At 40.2% G+C, this 18,580-nt stretch overlaps 2 protein-coding genes across 5 annotated transcripts; both read left to right on the forward strand.

The window, feature by feature from the left end:
- The first annotated feature begins 110 nt into the window (after positions 1-110).
- Positions 111-4,583, forward strand: LOC108575675 (protein RRP5 homolog). The gene is made up of 5 exons (XM_017938535.1): positions 111-173; positions 248-809; positions 875-4,117; positions 4,184-4,349; positions 4,415-4,583. The coding sequence occupies exons 1-5, from the start codon at positions 111-113 to the stop codon at positions 4,581-4,583; spliced, it is 4,203 nt and encodes a 1,400-aa protein (XP_017794024.1).
- A 349-nt stretch (positions 4,584-4,932) lies between these two features.
- LOC108575739 (ubiquitin carboxyl-terminal hydrolase 36-like) lies at positions 4,933-18,574 on the forward strand. Of its 4 annotated transcripts, none has more exons than XM_017938627.1 (8): positions 4,933-5,091; positions 9,404-9,690; positions 10,262-10,339; positions 12,835-14,206; positions 16,555-16,650; positions 16,724-17,076; positions 17,165-17,490; positions 17,640-18,574. In XM_017938627.1, the coding sequence occupies exons 2-8, from the start codon at positions 9,467-9,469 to the stop codon at positions 17,954-17,956; spliced, it is 2,766 nt and encodes a 921-aa protein (XP_017794116.1). In that variant the 5' UTR covers positions 4,933-5,091; positions 9,404-9,466; the 3' UTR covers positions 17,957-18,574. The 4 variants fall into 4 exon arrangements, with proteins under 4 accessions (XP_017794116.1, XP_017794118.1, XP_017794119.1 ...); XM_017938629.1 differs by having other exon boundaries at positions 12,835-13,735; XM_017938630.1 differs by having other exon boundaries at positions 12,835-13,726.
- Positions 18,575-18,580: the final 6 nt, after the last annotated feature.

Genomic DNA, 18,580 nt, shown 5'->3' on the forward strand with positions numbered 1-18,580 from the left:
TCTCAATAATTCAAGCACCATGTATTTATTCCTTATTATTTAATAGATTTTATCAATTTTTATCTTGGATTAATATCTGTATTGTAATAGTGAAATAAATATTTTTGTAGATGACACTGAAAAGTTTTCCAAGAGGTGGGAAAAAAGTTCAAGAAGAAAAATCGTCGAATTTGGTAAATTTATTGCAAAAAACAATCATCGTATGTTAATGTTTTATAATTACTAATTAATCGGTATTTATGTTCAGCTATTTAAGAAACAGGAAAAGATCAGTAAGAAGAATCATAAGAGAGATAAAGCAAAAGCAGAGAATGAAGAAGAAGAAAAAAATTTTGTTGCTATTACTGCAGATCGATTGTCATATGCAACAATATCTGAAGGATTAATTGTGTTAGGATGCATTTCTGAAGTAACAGAATATGATTTAATGATATCTTTGCCAGGTGGCATAATAGGTCATGCTCAAATTACAGATATCAGTGATTCTTACACAAACTTGTTACAAAGTTTAATTAAATCAGAAAATTCTCAGACAAATGAATTTAAACTATTACCTGAGTTGTATTCTTGTGGAGAGTATGTTGTGTGTTATGTGAAAAGTATACAGCCACAAGAGACGTGGCAAATTGCAATATCTCTTGAACCCAGACTGATTAATCAAAATTTGAATATTAACCATATAGATGATGGTTCAAAAATAGTATGTACTATTAGTAGTATAGAAGATCATGGTTGTGTGGTAGATGTAGGCTTACCAAATGTAAGAGCATTTATACCTGCCAAAGAAAGTACTAATGAAAAGTGTTTATGTAAGTAAATTTAAATAACATTTGTTAATAAAACTGGTGATCATTAATGTACAAATTTTATTCAGTTCCAGGTAAACAACTTTTATGTTATATCAATGAAGTTAAAATAAGTGAAAATAATTCAATAATTAAATTATCTGCAGCACAAAAGTTAGCTAAGTCTACTCATAACACAGAAATCAAATCATTGGACAGTTTATTGCCTGGCACAACATTTAATCTGTTTATAAAAAAAGTTTTATCAAATGGCTTATGTGTTTCTTTTGGTAACAACTATGTAGGATACATAAATCAACTATATTTGGATCAACATTTGTCCAAATACTCAAAGGGAATGGAAATCACTGGCATATTACTGTACATTTTACCAACTGTCAAGTTTGGATACTTCAGTTCAACAGTACATAAACCTAGAGATAATACCATTAAATCTGGAGATGTTATAGAGGAAGCTACTACTTTATTCAAAGAAGCTGGTGGAGTAGTATTACAGTTAACTAAGAGCGGGATGCGGGGATTTGTTCCCTTAAAAAGAACGAATGTTGATTATGATAAAATTACTGAAAAATTTGTACCTGGTTCCATACATAAATGTAGAGTAATATCCTTCAGCTGGATGGATGGAACTTATTTCTGTACAATGCAATCTTCATTATTGGAACAGAAATATTTTTCTCTATCTGATTTTAAACCAGGTGATGTGGTAAACGTGAAAATTACAAACATTAATGAAGAGACTGGCTTCATTAACGTACAAATTGGTAAGTTTCATGGACAAGTTGCACCCGACCACGTGTCTGACGAGGGCTTAAGTGCTTTAAAAAAATTAAAAATCAACAAAGAGGTCGAAGCAAGAGTTTTGACCGTCAATACTGCACGCCACAGAGTATATCTTACTTTGAAGAGGTCACTGATAGCAACTGATTTACCTATACTAACTGACATACAAGATGCAAAATATGGATCAAAATATTATGGTACTATTGCACAGATAAATAAATACGGATTATTAGTAAAATTTTTTGGGGAAGTCAAAGGCTGGCTTCCAAAAATTGCCCTTATCAAGGGAACATCTGATGCAAATTGGAACTATTCTATTGGACAAACAATCTTGGTAAAAATTGAATCTGTGGACGAAGATTCAGGGAAGATGATTCTAAGCTTAGGTAGAAACAACTTAGGTACAAAAGTGGAAGAAGTTAAGTTCGTTATTGGTGAGCAAGTAGAAGGAACAATAACAGAATCGTCTATTCAAGGGGTGTATTTGCAAATTAGTCGAAATGATGGACAAAGTGTTAGCACTGGCTTTTTGCCAACTGGACATATGTCACCCTGCATGGACACTGCAGCTCTATTAGCATCGAAGTGCATACCTGGAGAAACTCTTTCTGCTTTAGTATTCGCTACGGTACCCAGCTTGATCTTAACGAGAACCATTTTACCCGAAGAAAAATACAGGAACTTCGAAATGTTGAAGGAAGGGAATTATATACCTTGTTCAATCAGAGACTTTGAACCAGATGGCATTAGAGTTATTTTACCAGTTACAGGAGGTGCACCTTTCGGATATATTTCTTACAGTAACGTTAGTAATTTTAATCTCTTATGCGTGAATCAAATCTTATTTGCAAAAGTCACATCCATTAATAGGAAGAAGAAGGAATTGGGTTTAACACTATCACTGAAAAAGATATTTGATGGACTGCGTAATTGTAGAAGCAGAATGGTGGTAGCTGTGGATACTTTGTCTTTGTACTTCAATAAGCTAGCAGAACTAGCGAAAAATTCATTTTACAAAAACAGACCGATTTCATCTGTGAAATTAGGACAAAGAGTTGTAGGAAAGATTGAAAAGATTACAAACGATGGTCTGGTTGTTCAATTGCCAAATAATTTGTTGGGTATAGTGTCTAAAGACCATTATGCTAGAAAAAAAAAAGTAGGAGATAAAATTTCTGGCACGATTATGTGGAAGAATTACGTGCATGAACTCGTTGAACTGACCACCTTGCCTTCTGTAATGAATAAAATAAGTGCAAAGCAAAATAAGCAACTGCAACTTCCTGAAGGGAAACTGTTCAAAGGTAAAATTTTAATGGTAACCAATTGGTTCCTTTTAATTGTACTAAAAGGTATTGGTAAAGGTACTTTGGCTGCAATGCCTACACGGCGTCACATGAACGACATACAGCCAGACTTATCGCCTTACAGCGTTCATTCAAAAATCAGATGCTATGTTCTATTAAATTCCAATGAATCCGATATTATGCCAATCTGTATGGTGAAGTCTGCATTTGAAAAAAAGTACTGTAAACAAACTGAACATAAAGAGGATAATAATCTGAAGAGAAAGACGAAGGTAAAGAAAAATAATGAAGTACCTGCTAAAAAGATAAAAACTGAAGAGGTTGAAGTTCCAGTTAAAAAAGAGCATAGTGAGGAGAAATTAGAAGAAGTTTTGGAAGAAAAGAATTTAATGAAGGCAAGTGTTAAACAAACCAGGCAAAAAAAGGTGAAAAAAGTTAAACAAGAAAAGGAGGATGAGGAGGTTAAGCTTACAGAGGAGGATAAAACAAATGTACATTATAACGTTGATGCTTACGAGGATAATGAGGAAGAACCAAGAATTCCTGAATGTGGATTTTTCTGGGATGATAAACCTGATGTGGCTTTACTCAAAAAGGAAGAATCATCCAGTGACAGCGAAGGGGAAAAGGAGCAAGAACCAAAGCAAAAAAAGAAAAAATTAAGTGGTGCTGAAAGTAGAGAACAGGAGAGACAGAAAGAGCGTGAGATTCGTCAAAGGGAAGAAGCATTAGCCAGTAATCAGTTACCAAATTCTGTGGATCAATTTGACAGACTGGTTCTGGCGAGTCCAGACAGTTCTATAATTTGGTTGCAATACATGGCATACCATTTGCAAACAACAGAAATTGAGAAAGCTAGAGCAGTTGCAAGAAAAGCGGTTAAAACCATTAATTTTAGGGAAGAGAATGAAAGGCTCAATGTTTGGAATGCTTGGTTGAATTTGGAATCAAAGTTTGGAACTCCTGAATCATTGAATGATGTTTTCCAAGAAGCTGTCAGAAGTAATGACTCACTGAAGATATACAGTCATATGTTAACTGTATATGCTGAAGCTGGCAGACAGATTGAGTTGGAGAAGATAATTAATACTATGATTGGAAAGTTTAAGCAGAATCCTCAAATATGGATTGACTGTGGTGCAACATTGTTAAAAATAGGTTTGAAAGAAAAATCCAGACACATTATGCAGAGGGCATTGCAATCTTTACCAGCATCTGAACGTATGTATCATTATATAAAAACCAAATTTGATATTACTGAATAATAATATGAATTGTTTTTTGCAGATGTGAATTTAATGGCAAGGTTTGCAGTTTTGGAGAACAAGTTTGGAGACAAAGAGAGATCACAGACCCTCTTCGAGCAAATTTTGAATTCTTATCCTAAGCGAGTTGATATATGGTCATGTTACATTGATTCTTTAATTAAATCCAATGACATTGATATAGCAAGGTAAAAATATTTCCAACAATCGTTTCTTTTAACATAATAAGGTACAAAACTAGTTGTTTTTACAGAAAAGTACTGGAACGGGCTGTTGTACAGACTCTGCCACCTAGGAAGATGAAGTCCCTGTTCAAAAAGTTCATCAACTTTGAAGAGCAGCATGGTACTCAAGAAGACGTGGCGCGTGTTCAGCAGATGGCTGTTGAATATGTAGAAAAACAATGTAACAAAGATGCTTGATTGATTCGAATGATAAAGTTTAAATAAAACATTTTGCACTCACGTTTCCGTACATCGTATTACCAAACTTTAATTTCAAGATTATCATTTTCGTAATGGATTTTTCGTCCTGTTGTACAATTTTGACACAATGTATTCATATATTAATTACCAAGTATTATCAATCACTAAATATTAATTAGTAATACTAATATGTTCAATTAGTAATAGTAGATAAATGATTTCAATGGAAAGATGTTTCGCAGGTCGAATGTGATTGGTTGTAGAAATGGTTGTGTACGGTGGAATGTGGCAACAGTGGCACTAGTGTTCCACCCTAGGCAAGCGCGACAGCATTTTCTTCTGCGCTAGCGCAGAATGCGGTAGTCGCGGAAGCGATGACTGTCAACGCGGAAATCGGCAACCTTGTAATCGCCATATTGTTTGCACGCACGTTGCGCTAGGGAGTCAGTGGTGATAATCTTGTGGGTGTCGCAAGTGCGTTCGAGGAGGAAGTGTCGATAAAAAGGTAAATACTCGAGGCTGACTCCAAGGTGGCGAGGCTACGATCGCACGGAGTCACCAGTTAAGAATTTCCTGTATAGTACGTGGCGTGATCGACATGAAACGTGCTGGTTAAATCGATCGTCTTGTCTCGAGACTTTCGTGGCGTCGTGCGACTATCTCCTCGCCTCGAACACGACGAAAGTCCCGAGTGTTCGTTGCGGTGACGTCACGGACAGTTCCGCGGGATGCCTCACTTCCCCTTTTCGTCCCCGTAAAAGGTCGAAACCTTTCATCTCGTTTGAAAATCGAAGATATGACCATGGTAACGCGAAGAAGTTCATAACACTGACATTTTGTGCATACATATGTACATATCAGCTTGGACAAAATAATCAAGTGAAAAGCATACGTACTCGTTGAGGCGTCAGCCCGTGAGTATTTCCTTTATCTAATTTCTATGAATGACTCGTCGTATGTATGAATTATATATACCGGTGGTGCATTTTAACTTTGGAACGTGAGAAATGCCAAAGGCCGTGTCCAAATGAACGTCGTGTATCTTTCTCTTTCTTTTTCTTCTTCTATATGTTTGTCTCTCTCCCACTCGGCGCCCGCTCGCCCTTCTTACCCCTTCCATGTGTCTGCATCTTTGTCTCTTTCTCACTTTCTCGCTCTCTGGCCTCGTGAACACGGGGTTAGGTTACGAATCGCAGTGGCTCGATAAAAATATTCGAAGTATCGAGAGTAACGCCTTTATTCTCGGAAAATTGTCCGTCAAATTACATGCACGTGTTTAGAAAAGAACAGAGGTTATACATTCATACTAATGGCTCGAAAGAATCGATCAATCGTTTCGATCGAATTGTAACAATAGTTTCGATATATGGGAATTAATATTATTTTTATATCGATACGCTAATCGAGAATATTACGATACTGTAAAATATAAATGCAATAATCTCGATATGTAACGCACCATTATAATGTTCACTATAAATCTATCTTCATTAATGAGTGTATTAGTTCATTGTTAAACGTTATAATTTTAATTTGTACTTTAATTCTTTGAATTAACTATAAACTATGTTAATCCCTTTTTTCGGGGTTAAATTAATGGTGTCATGTGGCACATGTCAGTCGATTTATGAAGGGATCGAAAATTTCAAGTGCAGATGTAAAATGGCGATTTCCGTATCAAAATAATAAACAAACGGTGTTTCAACGCTTTTTACATTTTTATCCATTCTGTCTACACCGCTACGAGTACACGTGATCGATTCAAATCGAATTTTTGTTTTTTCCTTGAAATCATGCGCGTGTCATTATCTTATGTAATGCAATACCTTACACAAAACAAATTCTGGATTTTAGCGGTAAATTTTCTCGATTAAAATTGTATTCAAATATTAATTATATAAGAAAAGCAATAAAAAAAAGATGGTGCTAATGTGATAGACAGTCGTGCCAAATCAAAATTTTGATAAAGCAGAAATAGTGGAATTCGACGGTTATGTGCATACTACGAATCAAATCGATTTCATTAATTGCGTTACAAGTGCAGTCGTACGTGAATCAAAAGCACACAGCCACGTGCACATGTACTCGTTACACGCTTGCTTTTGTTGTATTATATATCTGAATTCTCGGTCTCAACGTTTTTCATTCAGCTTAATTTACCTTTGATTCAGAACTACGTTATTTTTTCTTTTTCTTTTCTTTTTCATTTTGAATAATATTCTCAGATAAATGGACCACTTAAAAAATGCATTCTTTGTTTCTCATTCACCCGCATAGCTTAAATAGGAACAAAAAGAAGATAAAGAGCATTAGCATAGTGCTATTGTTGCAGGCTGCTTACCGATGCACGACATTACTACCGTAGACGGTTATTTAGAATGCTGAAAATGCTGCTAGTAGACGTTTCGGTCCGCTTTCATTGCGTAAACGTATAATCTGCTCTGCCAGAGATCCACGTGTACTGATTTCCATGATGTAATCGTCGTCATCCGTTGATCGAATAATTCTAACTTATTTTGAATCAATGTTCACTGTAATAGAACTGTCCATGAATAATTGAATACAAAATTAGATATGAATTTCGGACAAATTTTTCCACTTAATTGGAATAATGTACCTGTGAAAATTTTTTAAATATCCAAAGGGACGCTCGTATCATGGGATTAGTTACATAATTTCAATTGTATTCTGCACGCGATTACGTAACCGCGTTATTGACTTTGCCTGGTGAAACGTAAAAGATGACCCGTAATATCTTGACCGCGTTATACGTACATAATTTTTTTCCTTTAAATTTTTGCCTGTAGTCTTGAAAGGAAGAGAAAAAAGTTCGAAACTTGTTAGCTAGTCACCATGTGTGAATAGACTCAATATAGTAGATTAATAATAACACAATAGAAGGAGAAGAAAGTTTTCTCACTAGTTGATTCTATTGGAGATTTAATGTAGAATGTGTTCGGAGAATTCGAGGAAACTCAAGACGTTTCTCGTATCGGTTTTGCGCGTCTGATGTATTCCGGTGAAAACTGGGATGTCTGCCAGAACCGAGGAAAAACGTGGCTGCTTTCTTGACGCCAGGTATTTGGCAGAGACGTGGATTCATCTCTTGGACGTTACACGCGTAATTTTTACGCCGCCATTAATTCCAAAAGCAGAATTACAATTAGAAAAAAAATTGTTCGCAAAAATGTACCTTACTTAATTTATTATTACTCGATGGCAATGCAGTTCTCTATTCAATACTTGCATTGTAGCCGGATAAGATGTACACACATGTATGTTTTATCAAATTTACTCCACCCTCACTGTTATGTAACAAATATCTTTCACTCCACCACTTGAGTTAAAAAAAGAGTATTCTTAAGCTGAGATACGCAGGTTAATTTTAGAAATGCCAGTAGTATCGTCATATCTGCTTCTTATGAGAGTTCAGTGATCATTTACCAGTGGGATACGTTATCACATATTGTTTCATTGAGCAACTCTATTCTACTTTTTGCATTCCAGTTGCTACTGTACCAAACTTGTACCGATATTAATTTAAAAAATTCTATTATATCTGAAATTAAATATACATCGATATTTACGAATGCAGAAGGCCACGTTCTTATCAGATGAATCTAATTAGCATATAAAACGATAATACGTGTCTCAAGTATCCAGCAGCGCGCGAGTAGCTGTTTTTTTCTCCCGGTCCAAGGTCAGTCTGCTTCTTTTAGCTTGACCTAGTAACCTTTGGCATTTCTTCGTTTTGCATTCCTCTTCGTGGAATTTGACAGCTGGAGTATCGACGGTGGAGTTTCTTCTTCCTTTGTTGTAATTCGTTCTACAAAGGGAGAGAATGAGAAATAGAGATAGAAGCAGAGAGAATCGATATCCGGTTGATCGCATAACGCAATGCGGTTCCGTTTCCAGTGTCACATGGAGACTGGTTTTTTTCGCGGGCAGCCAGTAAATTCTTCCGTGGTCAGATTTTAGGCAGAAAAAAGAGGACAAGGTGAAGTAGCGCGCTCAACGGCAGCAAGGTCGATGCTGAAGCTGGAAATCGAGCTTTTGTGTCTCGTCATTATATAATAGAATACTTATCATATAATAATGTATTATATTATTATGCGTTCGATGCCTATTCTTGATTTCCGCTTAGATATTTCATTTACAATATTCTATCGAAATTTCAGAAGTTCGGGTTTAAGGTTAGGTATCTCAGAAGAGATTCAGAAGTGGAATAATTGGATTCAGAATTGTGAGAAAAATTGGTTTGATTCATCATGCTATTCCAGTCGTCGGTTTTTTCTGGGTCAAATTATTACGGATCCTGCGAAACTTGCTTTCGTTATATCTGTCCTCTTTCTCAAGAGGGGGAGATACTTTATCATTGCTCAACTCTTCCAAAAATCTTTTCATCTAATGTTTCTAAGAGGCTACGTCAGTACCCTTATATTACACGTCGAATTTAATTTGTATAATTGTATAAGTTCTTAAATGTTCTCCCTTAGTAATTAGAAAATTGAATTAGAGAATCCAACTTTGGTTTTGAGAATGGGGTTAGGATTGCGTTTCAGTCGATTATGCAGGATCCCCACTTACCAACTTGGCCTCAGGAACCTATAGATCGATCGGTAACCATGAACATTCTTGGAGAAAATTAAAAAAATTTTACGGCAAAGAATGGGAATTTTTTTAATGAAAAAGTTGTTCCCTTTAATTTGTTCACAAACTTTTCTACACTCTTAATAACGAAAAAGAAAAAATTAGCAGTACAGTAGAAAAATACGTATGGCTTGATCAAGCTCTCCTTTAATTGTGTTGGCATTCAGGAAGGGTTTTTAGCGAAGAGAGGGAGAAAGAGGGGAATTGTGAGACTGGTGACCCGGGGTGCAATGTCGTATCACCGTGGGGGCCAGGAGGGCGCCGTAGCAGTCTCGTACAGTACCAGCCCGATGGCGCCGTATTCTCCTAGCAGGCGATGCTCCAGCGGTAGCGGCGGCACCAGTAGCTCCGCCATCGGCGGTTCCACCTCGAAGCTGAACACCTACAGGTCTACTGGTACCTCGTCGATCCTATACACATCCGAGTACAGGCGATCCTACTGCCCGTCAGGCAGGTGAGTCTCCCTTTCTTCATCTGGAATCCAACATCCCCATTCCTCTCCTCGTTCTGGATATTATTATGTTCCAGTAGATCCCAGGGATCGGCAATCGCGTTTAGAAATGATTTAGGAACAGAGAAGGCTGACCCTTTGCCGGCTTTTGTATTTTTGGGACCATTATTTGTCACTTAAGTTAAAGCTTCGAAAAGTGGAATGACGAATATAGCAGGAGACCTACAGTTAGTCATATAAGAGATATTCCATTTTAGTAAATTCCTATTTGCATTTACATGACATTGTAAATTAGGCTAATTTAAAATTCTGGCTCGTGTTTTTGTTCCACCATGTCCACAAAGGGTTGGTTCTTGAAAGTTGATAGCCGTCGATTGACTTCTCTCCAATCACTTTGTCTCTCAGGCCTCTCTCATTGGATGTGGTGGGGATGGCCTTGAACAAGCGGTTGATTATATCAAGACTGTATCACTTCTTTGCCTATGAAGATCATAATTGCCGATCCCAGGCTTCTCAAAAAAGCGAATATAGGCGTAGAATGTATTAAATAGTTGATACTCGATGGGCCCTACAGTTTCTACTCATCAACGGGTGCGAGCATCCGCAGGAACTACGTGTCGGAGTACAGCCGGTCTCGCAGCTCACCCACAAGGTGAGCAATACCTCGGGATTAAAACGGAGGTATAAGGCGCGCGCGGTTGCAAGATCAAGGCCCCGATAACTGTCATTGGTTCGACGCTGTGTATCTCTGTTTTCCTCCACTTCTACCTGAGATCTGACAATTAACTGTCGCACCTATAAGGCTTAACACAGACGGACCGCTTTAGAACCACACCACAATCACAAAACGGTAGTTGGGCTGTCGGTAGACTCAACCATTGAAAAGTGGTCACGAGTGGTCCGTATCGACTACAACGAACCACATCACAAGCTTGGTACCAAAATGAAAAAAGAGCCTGAACATTTTTTTTTATCGGTAAGGACTACAAAAAATGTGTATTTTTTATTTTCGATCGTAAAGGGCTGTTTTTTAAAAATTAAAAAACTTTCTTGAAAATGTCAGAAAATTGCACAATTTTTGAAAATCGAAAATAAAAAATAATCATAATATCTACAACGTATGCTAACGTCGAATGGTTGACAAGTGTTCCGCGAGTGGTTGATGTGTCGCACCGTGTGCGTTGTGCTCAACCACTGACGACAATTTTGTGAGTGATGCCGACCACGGATTGCGACAGCCATCGAAACTGACTTTCAGTCACTGGGTCCGTCTGAGCACTACCATGCATTTTCATGTTAATTCATGACCGCCCACGGGTAACCAGCGGCGACCACCGTTTTGTGGTTGTGGTATGGTTCTAAAGTAGTTTGTCTGAGTTAGGCCTAACGCTTTATGAATTTGCTTTCTTTTTTCGAGTCTTGAGAGTACAGTAGAGCGACCGCTTAAGTGACTATCCCATGAGAATTTTTTGTTCAGACATTTCCGTTCTTTAGTCCAGTGGACATTTTATTTTTACATGTTTCAAAAGTGCAATTACCATCGAATAGTTCCTCGATACCTGAACGGGTGGCACTACTGTATTTCTGGTGTGAAACCACGCTTGCCATCTAAAACAGTAAAAAATTCAAATCAGACTCCGTTTATGAAATACTTCAGCTTGTTATGCTTATAATTAGTGTCTTACTAACGTTACCCTTGGAATAAAAAGTGTAAAGCCGTCAATTATAGCGCAAATGGTCAGTGAAAAGTCTATTGTCGTTCAGAAAGAACCACGTGGTGGTGCTTCTTCCTTTGTACCTCCCGTCTGGGAGGATCACTGTTGTGCCAATTCAGTTTCTTTGCGTTATAAATACACACTCGGTGGGCAACAGGTACCCGACGACACCCTTTACAATGCGTCAATTACTTTTGTCCTTGGTGTGCCACAATGATCCAATTAGGAGGGCATAAGACCCCGTTTCTATGGCAAAGATCAAGGTTGTGGCAACCTGAGAACTAGTCACACGGGATTCTTTACCGATGGAAGATAATTTAAAATAGGGTCAGGTGACTCCTGAGTGACCTTGAACAGTGACCACGTTACAGTTACTTTAGTCTGACTATAGGAATTAATGGAAGTGGATTCTTAAATCCTCTATAAGCGGCAGAATTTATGAAAATTTCTTTAAAAAATATATGTAACAACATATGTAAGAAATTTGTGGCTTTCAAGTTTAAAAAGAAACAATATTTAGATGAGAAATAACTTTCAAGTCACCTATTCGATAACTATAGAGGACTAGAAGGCTAGAGTGCAGTCTAATTCCCTCTAGGGAAGAACTATCACGGTGAAGAACCACGACGTGGGGTATAAGTGCGTTACGTGTGCAGGTTGATCGATCGCAATTGACGCGTTGAGAAGGCCTTGACCTCGTCGAAGGCGAATTGTCTTCTGCCTAGGCGAGAGAGGAGAGTCACTTTCTACCCGGAATCCTGTCTACCGTTACCTCCACGGGATATCTGGCTCACGTGTGCACTCGCGAGCGCGTGTATTTTAAATATCTAGTTCGCCATGCGTCCCAGGCGCCGTTTCCAAATCTATCAACGGTGTCGAGCGTCTGATTTAGTAACCTACAAACTCCCTACTCCTTTTGTACTAATTTCCATTTCTTCACATTGGAACAACCATCTTTTCTTCCCCCTGGAACCATTTCTATTCTGAAATTAGCGTTACGAAATTTTTCGTCACGATATTTATCGTTCTACTAACATATTGAGGCACAGTGTTTACTCATGCTAGTGTATACAGTTAGTCACACAAGAGAGAATACATTGCCAAATTATTAAGCGATTTCATCAGGAATTTAAAAAAATTTTTTTTTTTAACAAAACTATAACCGGAAATTGAATGAAACCTTTTTCTAACGATATATATATATTGTATATAATATAGTATCTATTAGTCAGCTGTTGCAATATTTTTGTAAAACACATGTTGATGATCGATACATTATCCCGAAAGATATCACAGATACACTCTCGTGTGACAGACTGTACGTACACGACAGTGAGCGCGTGCAGGGGTTGCGTAATCGGCGAACAAAGAGAGGGGTAACCCTTGGCCGGTGGCCCAGCTGCGATATTCACATTCCCCTTAACGTTTACAGGTCAGTCTCTTCTACGACGTACACGAGCCCAGTGAGCAGCAGCGCTGGTCCATCAACGAATGCAACATCCAGCAGTAGCAGCAGATTCGGTTTATCCACCTCCTCCTCATCGTCCAGCTTGTCCATCAGCGGCACTTCTAGGGACAGGCTAGAAAGTACTACAACAGACCTGAGCAGGTACTCTCCGTCTGGCTACATACCGAACATCTCTGGCTCCTCCCACCACCATCACCGTCAGTGGAAGCACCACTCAACCAGCACAGCGTCAACTGGGTCTTCTTTGACGGAGCTGTTCGGCGAGGGTGGCCGTGAGACCATCGAGCGCACAGGGAGAGACTATTCGCGACCCGAGTCGTCACTCTCCTCGTCCTCATCGTCGTCTTCCGCCGCTGGCGTCTGGTCCAGGTCGAAGAGGCGGCCGGGCAGCAGCAGCAGCACGGTGCTCCACGGCGGGTATGCACGCGCGGACGGCGCCGCGACACCTGGCGAGGTAACAATCGACGAGCGCGGCAGCACGGTACGCGATCACCTGGACGAAGACGAGGACGACGACGACCAGGACGAGGACGGGGACGGGGACGAGGACGAGGACGAGGACGAGGACGAGGGCGACCGTACTAGCACCACTACTACCGATCGTACCGACGATCAGCACAACAATAACAACAACGTGAAACAACAACAACCAGTTGGTGGCAGCAATAACAATGTTGCTGCTGCCGCCAGCAGTGGTGAGAATGGGAACGCCAGTGGTGCCAGTGGCACAGAGGACAGTGGAGGCTACGGGGTGGTGAACAACAATGATCGTGGTGACCTAGACGACGAGGACGCGGACCTAGACGACGAGGACGAGGGAGACGCGCATCTGAACGGCTTGCATCGTCGCCTAGAGGTTTCACCAGCTAAGCGTAACCTCCTGTCACCTACAGTGGCAGCTGCCTCCGGTGGTGGCGGTGCTGGTTTGATTGGTGTTGTTAAGCTCGACTTGCTCACTAACTTAGCTACTAATACGAGTAACGGCGAGCTGCTGATTAATAATAACGCAAGGGAGAAGATCAGCGTTACTGGTGAGCTGGAGAAACAGCCAGAGGAGTTGGACATTGAAGAGGAAAGCTTAGAGGACGGCGACGAGCAGAGAAATACGTCTACGTCGTTCGTGGGCGGTATCACGCCGCCTATTTTGCAGAACGGCGTGGCGGGAAGACCGTCAGGTACCTACGGGGACGACCCGTCCGCACCATCCACATCTAGGAGGCAGGAGGGACACTTCTCTGGGTCTAGCACGAACACTGCCAGTAACTTGACCTCCTCTTCGCCCACGGGAGCGTCAACGGCGCACCAAAGCCTCTATCGCGGGGTCACCGACCAGTTTGTGAGTGTTCCTGGAACATTTAGGGCGACTAGTTCAGGATTTATCACGTGGTTTCATTGTAGGGTACAGAGTTTGTGAATTACAGGTAGAAACTTGAGGAGATTGATTGATAAAAGTCATTAAAGGGGACAAAAAGTGTTGATAAACACTTAGATTAACATAGATTTTATATCATTCGTGATTTGAACATAAATTTTGACCATTCGTGGTTTTTATCTTATTTACAATGACTACATGTGCTGGTTTAGATGAAGGAATGGATTAGTTTATCAAGACTTTGTTTTTTCTTCTGCTGATCTCTGTTAGTCTTTTAAGTTTCTATTTGTTGTTCAGAAACAACTTGTATATAGGAGTCTATAAATTTATCACCTTAAGAGTAACCACTGAACGATAAAAGATATTAATTAACTTTCCATGATTCTGGAATTAACACGTTTAGTGATTATTTAAAACGGCATCAATTTATGGACACCTTGTACATAGTAGCATAGGTGTATCAGGTTTCATTGGTTTCCAGTTTCGGCCATTTTTCTTCAAGCATAGTGTTTCCGCTAATCTGAAACACTTTCTTTCTGGTGCATTATGTTTAATTACTTCATTTACACGGTCTGTTGCGGTTATATAGTACCCCATGTTCGCATGACAATAGTTAAACCCATCAAATTTGCAAAGAATGAAATTTAATACTTAGAACATTGTCAATAGATAGGCCAGGTTCTCCCGATGAAAATGAGTCCAAACACGACTCCATTTCGACCATTTTTTGCTGAAAGCATTAAACCGGATATTCTTCGATTTTCGAGTCGAACTCAGAGAAATGTGTTCGAGATTCTCTTTATTGCAAGTTAGGTTTCTTCTTAAAGATACACATAAAATCTTTAGCTTTCTATCTTTCACAATTTCAAAGCACTGTTGTGAAACACCAAATTTTATACTTGTAGAGGGAGGGACACGTAAATCAGCCACAAACTATCTGAAGTAGTGAATGTATTAATAAACTTGTCTCTCATTCAGTATTTCACTCATAATGCGGGCATGGCGCGTCATTTTTCCCCATCCACGGAAGGTTCAGTGTCTCGTAACAAAACCTTGCACCATATAGTACAACAGTATAGCAACCGTGGAGGGGGTGATGATGCGACAAAACGTTACTTTATGCGCTTCCACGTTGCTACTTGTGTCTGTTACGAAACTAGTGGACGTTTTTCTTGAAGCATCTGCGCTCCTCAGTCTGTTCGGTAGTTAGCTAGCTTTAATAATAGACCAGAGCTCTTCGGGCAGGAGAGAGGGGGGAGAGAGAGAGAGAGAGAGAGGTGACGGTCAACGGATTTCTCATAACACATAACGGTACCCCCCCGTGGCAACGTAGTATGCATAGAGACGTTGAACGTGTATTATTCTAGTTGCTTCGTGATCCTCACGAATTGATTTATCTCTGTCGTCGATGGCAACGAGTAGCGTGCCAATTTGGCACACGGAGTGGGGGCAGAGTATCTCTGAATATACAGACACAACGCTACAAGAACCTTTTTGTTGTCGTGCGCGCACAGAGAAGTTTTCTGGTCTTTCCAGCAGCGACATGACGTTTGTTTGTTTGTCCTCTACGTTCGGTAACATGATGTTTGAGAGATGGACAGAAGTGGTTTCGAAACGTTACACAGTGTAAGCTGGCTTATACCCAAGTGATAGGCTGGGGGTTGTGGTGCGTGTGGGCAGTGATCACTTTGCTGTTCGTGTACGCGTTCCTGCTCGGCGTTGCGACACCTCTGACCAAGCAGAAACGCGTCCCTTCCGGTGTTTACACGGTACGGTACAGCCTGAGTACGGTACAACCTCCAGCCAGTCGTAGGAAGGTGAGTGTTGTGAAAAAAACAGAGACGATGACGTCGTTATGCACCGTTGCTTCTTTTTCTCAGCTGTTTGATGCTCTAGATTATTACGCTATCCTTCCTTTTATCAATATATTGTGTTGGACATATTTTATGCTCGGGACGATCCACACGTTCAGATCGAATGCATCCGGAAACGTACGTACAGTGTGACATGATGGACATACATATATACTAATCAATCAGTGTATCTACATAATATCTAACTGATTTCTAGTGCCTTTGTGTGTATGTAATACGTATCCCTTGGTTTTATATCGACTTCGTGGTATGTGCGTGTGTCGAGTGTACATTGGTGTGATATGCCGCAAGCTAGACACCGCCACCAGTAATGTTAAAGTAGTTGTCTTTTAGAACAGATTACGCGACGGTATCCAACGGTTTTCGTTCCCTGTAGAGACTTAGTTCTGGAAAGAAAAAAGTTAGGTTACAGAGGTGTAACATTGATCTGTATTGCAGGAGGGAAGCCCGACAAACAAATCGGCGCGTAATCGACTACAGGCGCACCGCGATGAGCGCTGTGGACTGAATGGGTTGAGAAACATTGGAAACACAGTGAGTATTGTGAATCTATATTGCGAAAATTACCTAACATATACCCTTTTTAACCTAATTTTTGCTGTTACAGTGTTTTATGAACAGTGTGATCCAATGTCTGAGCAATACAAGACCGTTACTGGAATATCTGCTGAATGAGCAGTACCTAGCGGACATAAACACCAGTATGTCGGGTATGAAGGGGGCTCTGATCAAGGCGTTCAGCCAGGTGATCCACGAGCTGTGGGAGGTGGGCGGTGACCACGTGGTGAACACGACGGCGTTGAAGTCTCAGATACAGAGATTCGCGCCGCGGTTCATCGGCTACAGCCAGCAGGATGCTCAAGAATTTCTCAGATATCTGTTGGAGGGGCTGCACGAGGACGTAAACAGGGTGACGGTGAAGCCACAACCAATACACACAGATATTCCTGAGATGTACACGTAAGGTTCCATGATTGATCTTCCTTGAATCTGAAATTATCAGAATTCGACCAGTAAAGAGACTTGATATTGGTTAATTTGTAAATAGGGACAGTCAGAAGGCAGTGGAGAGCTGGAAGCGTTACCTACGTAGTGAGGACAGCATGATAGTAGACGTATTCGTGGGTCAGTTACGCTCCTCGCTGCACTGCACCTCTTGTGACCACGTGTCGGTGACTCTGGATCCATTCTGGGATTTGAGCTTGCCAATTCCGGCCAGGAGTGGCACCGTGAAACTGAGTCAGTGTTTGGAACATTTCACACGAGAGGAAGTTCTCGATGGTGATGAGAAACCTACCTGTTCCAAATGTCAGATGAGGAGGAAATGCACGAAGAGCTTCAGTATACAGAAGTTCCCGAAGATTCTTGTTATCCGTATCCTTTTCACGATTCAATGAAAGTCGTATAATCATTTAGAAAGCCCTGTTGTATACATGCAAACATATACGGAAACAATATTTAGAGTCCTGAAAAAAATGAGTAATGTAATTTTGATTATTTTCCTTAATGAAATGCAACTGCAGATTTGAAACGTTTCTCACCAATGGAACGGTTCCGTAGTAAGCTCAACGTGATGGTGGATTTCCCATTGACAGGTTTGGATCTCAGTGCCTTCGCCGCGCCTCGAGTTCCTGGCTGCACGTACAACTTGTACGGTGTCGCGAATCACTCAGGCACGACGCACTCCGGCCATTACACGGCGTATTGTAAACACCCGTATTCAGGGGACTGGCACGAGTACAATGACAGCCGAGTGTCCGTTGTTCCGGCACGATCGGTCGTTTCCAACGAAGCCTACGTACTGTTTTACGAGCAACAGCCTCACAGCTCTCACTTGTAACCTTACGCCATTGCCTAGAGATATATACAAAACGACCATCTTGCCTCCTCTCAATACCTCAGAGTCCAGCATATAGTATGTAAACAAACAGACAAAGAGAACAAACAGAAATTAATGATAAACAAAATATGAATTTACATATACTTTATCGTGTGGTATTGAAAAGCGACTAAACATTGAACAAGAGATATAAAAAGGAAAAGCAGAGAGAAAAAGTACGTTGGTTTGGGATTGTTCTGGTTAAGCAAAAGAAAAGAGACGGAGTGTGTGATGAGTGTGTATTGTGTGACATTGGCGATAATCATGCCCCCTCACGAGCCGAAATTTTGCTCTTTTTTTTTCCTTAGGTGTAGAGACTTTTCTATACTTCGGCTTCTTTAGATACCAGACGCTTCGGTGCATTTTTCTACGAAGAATCGCTCGAAAAAATAGACCGTTGGAGGTTTTAATCATGATGTTTAGCATGAGCGAAAAATTCTTGGATGCAAAAAGTCACGTTCTCTTTCGGTTTTGTTCATTTTTACTTCTTTCCTCCCTTTCTTTTCTAGTTTCTTCTTTTTCTAATGGAACGAGAATAATCATGTTATTTATTAAAGAACAAGATTTGCCAGACAGGCTTAACCA

This window comes from Habropoda laboriosa, unplaced genomic scaffold (assembly GCF_001263275.1).
Source record: "Habropoda laboriosa isolate 0110345459 unplaced genomic scaffold, ASM126327v1 scaffold295, whole genome shotgun sequence".
Classification (NCBI taxonomy): Eukaryota; Metazoa; Arthropoda; class Insecta; order Hymenoptera; family Apidae; genus Habropoda; species Habropoda laboriosa.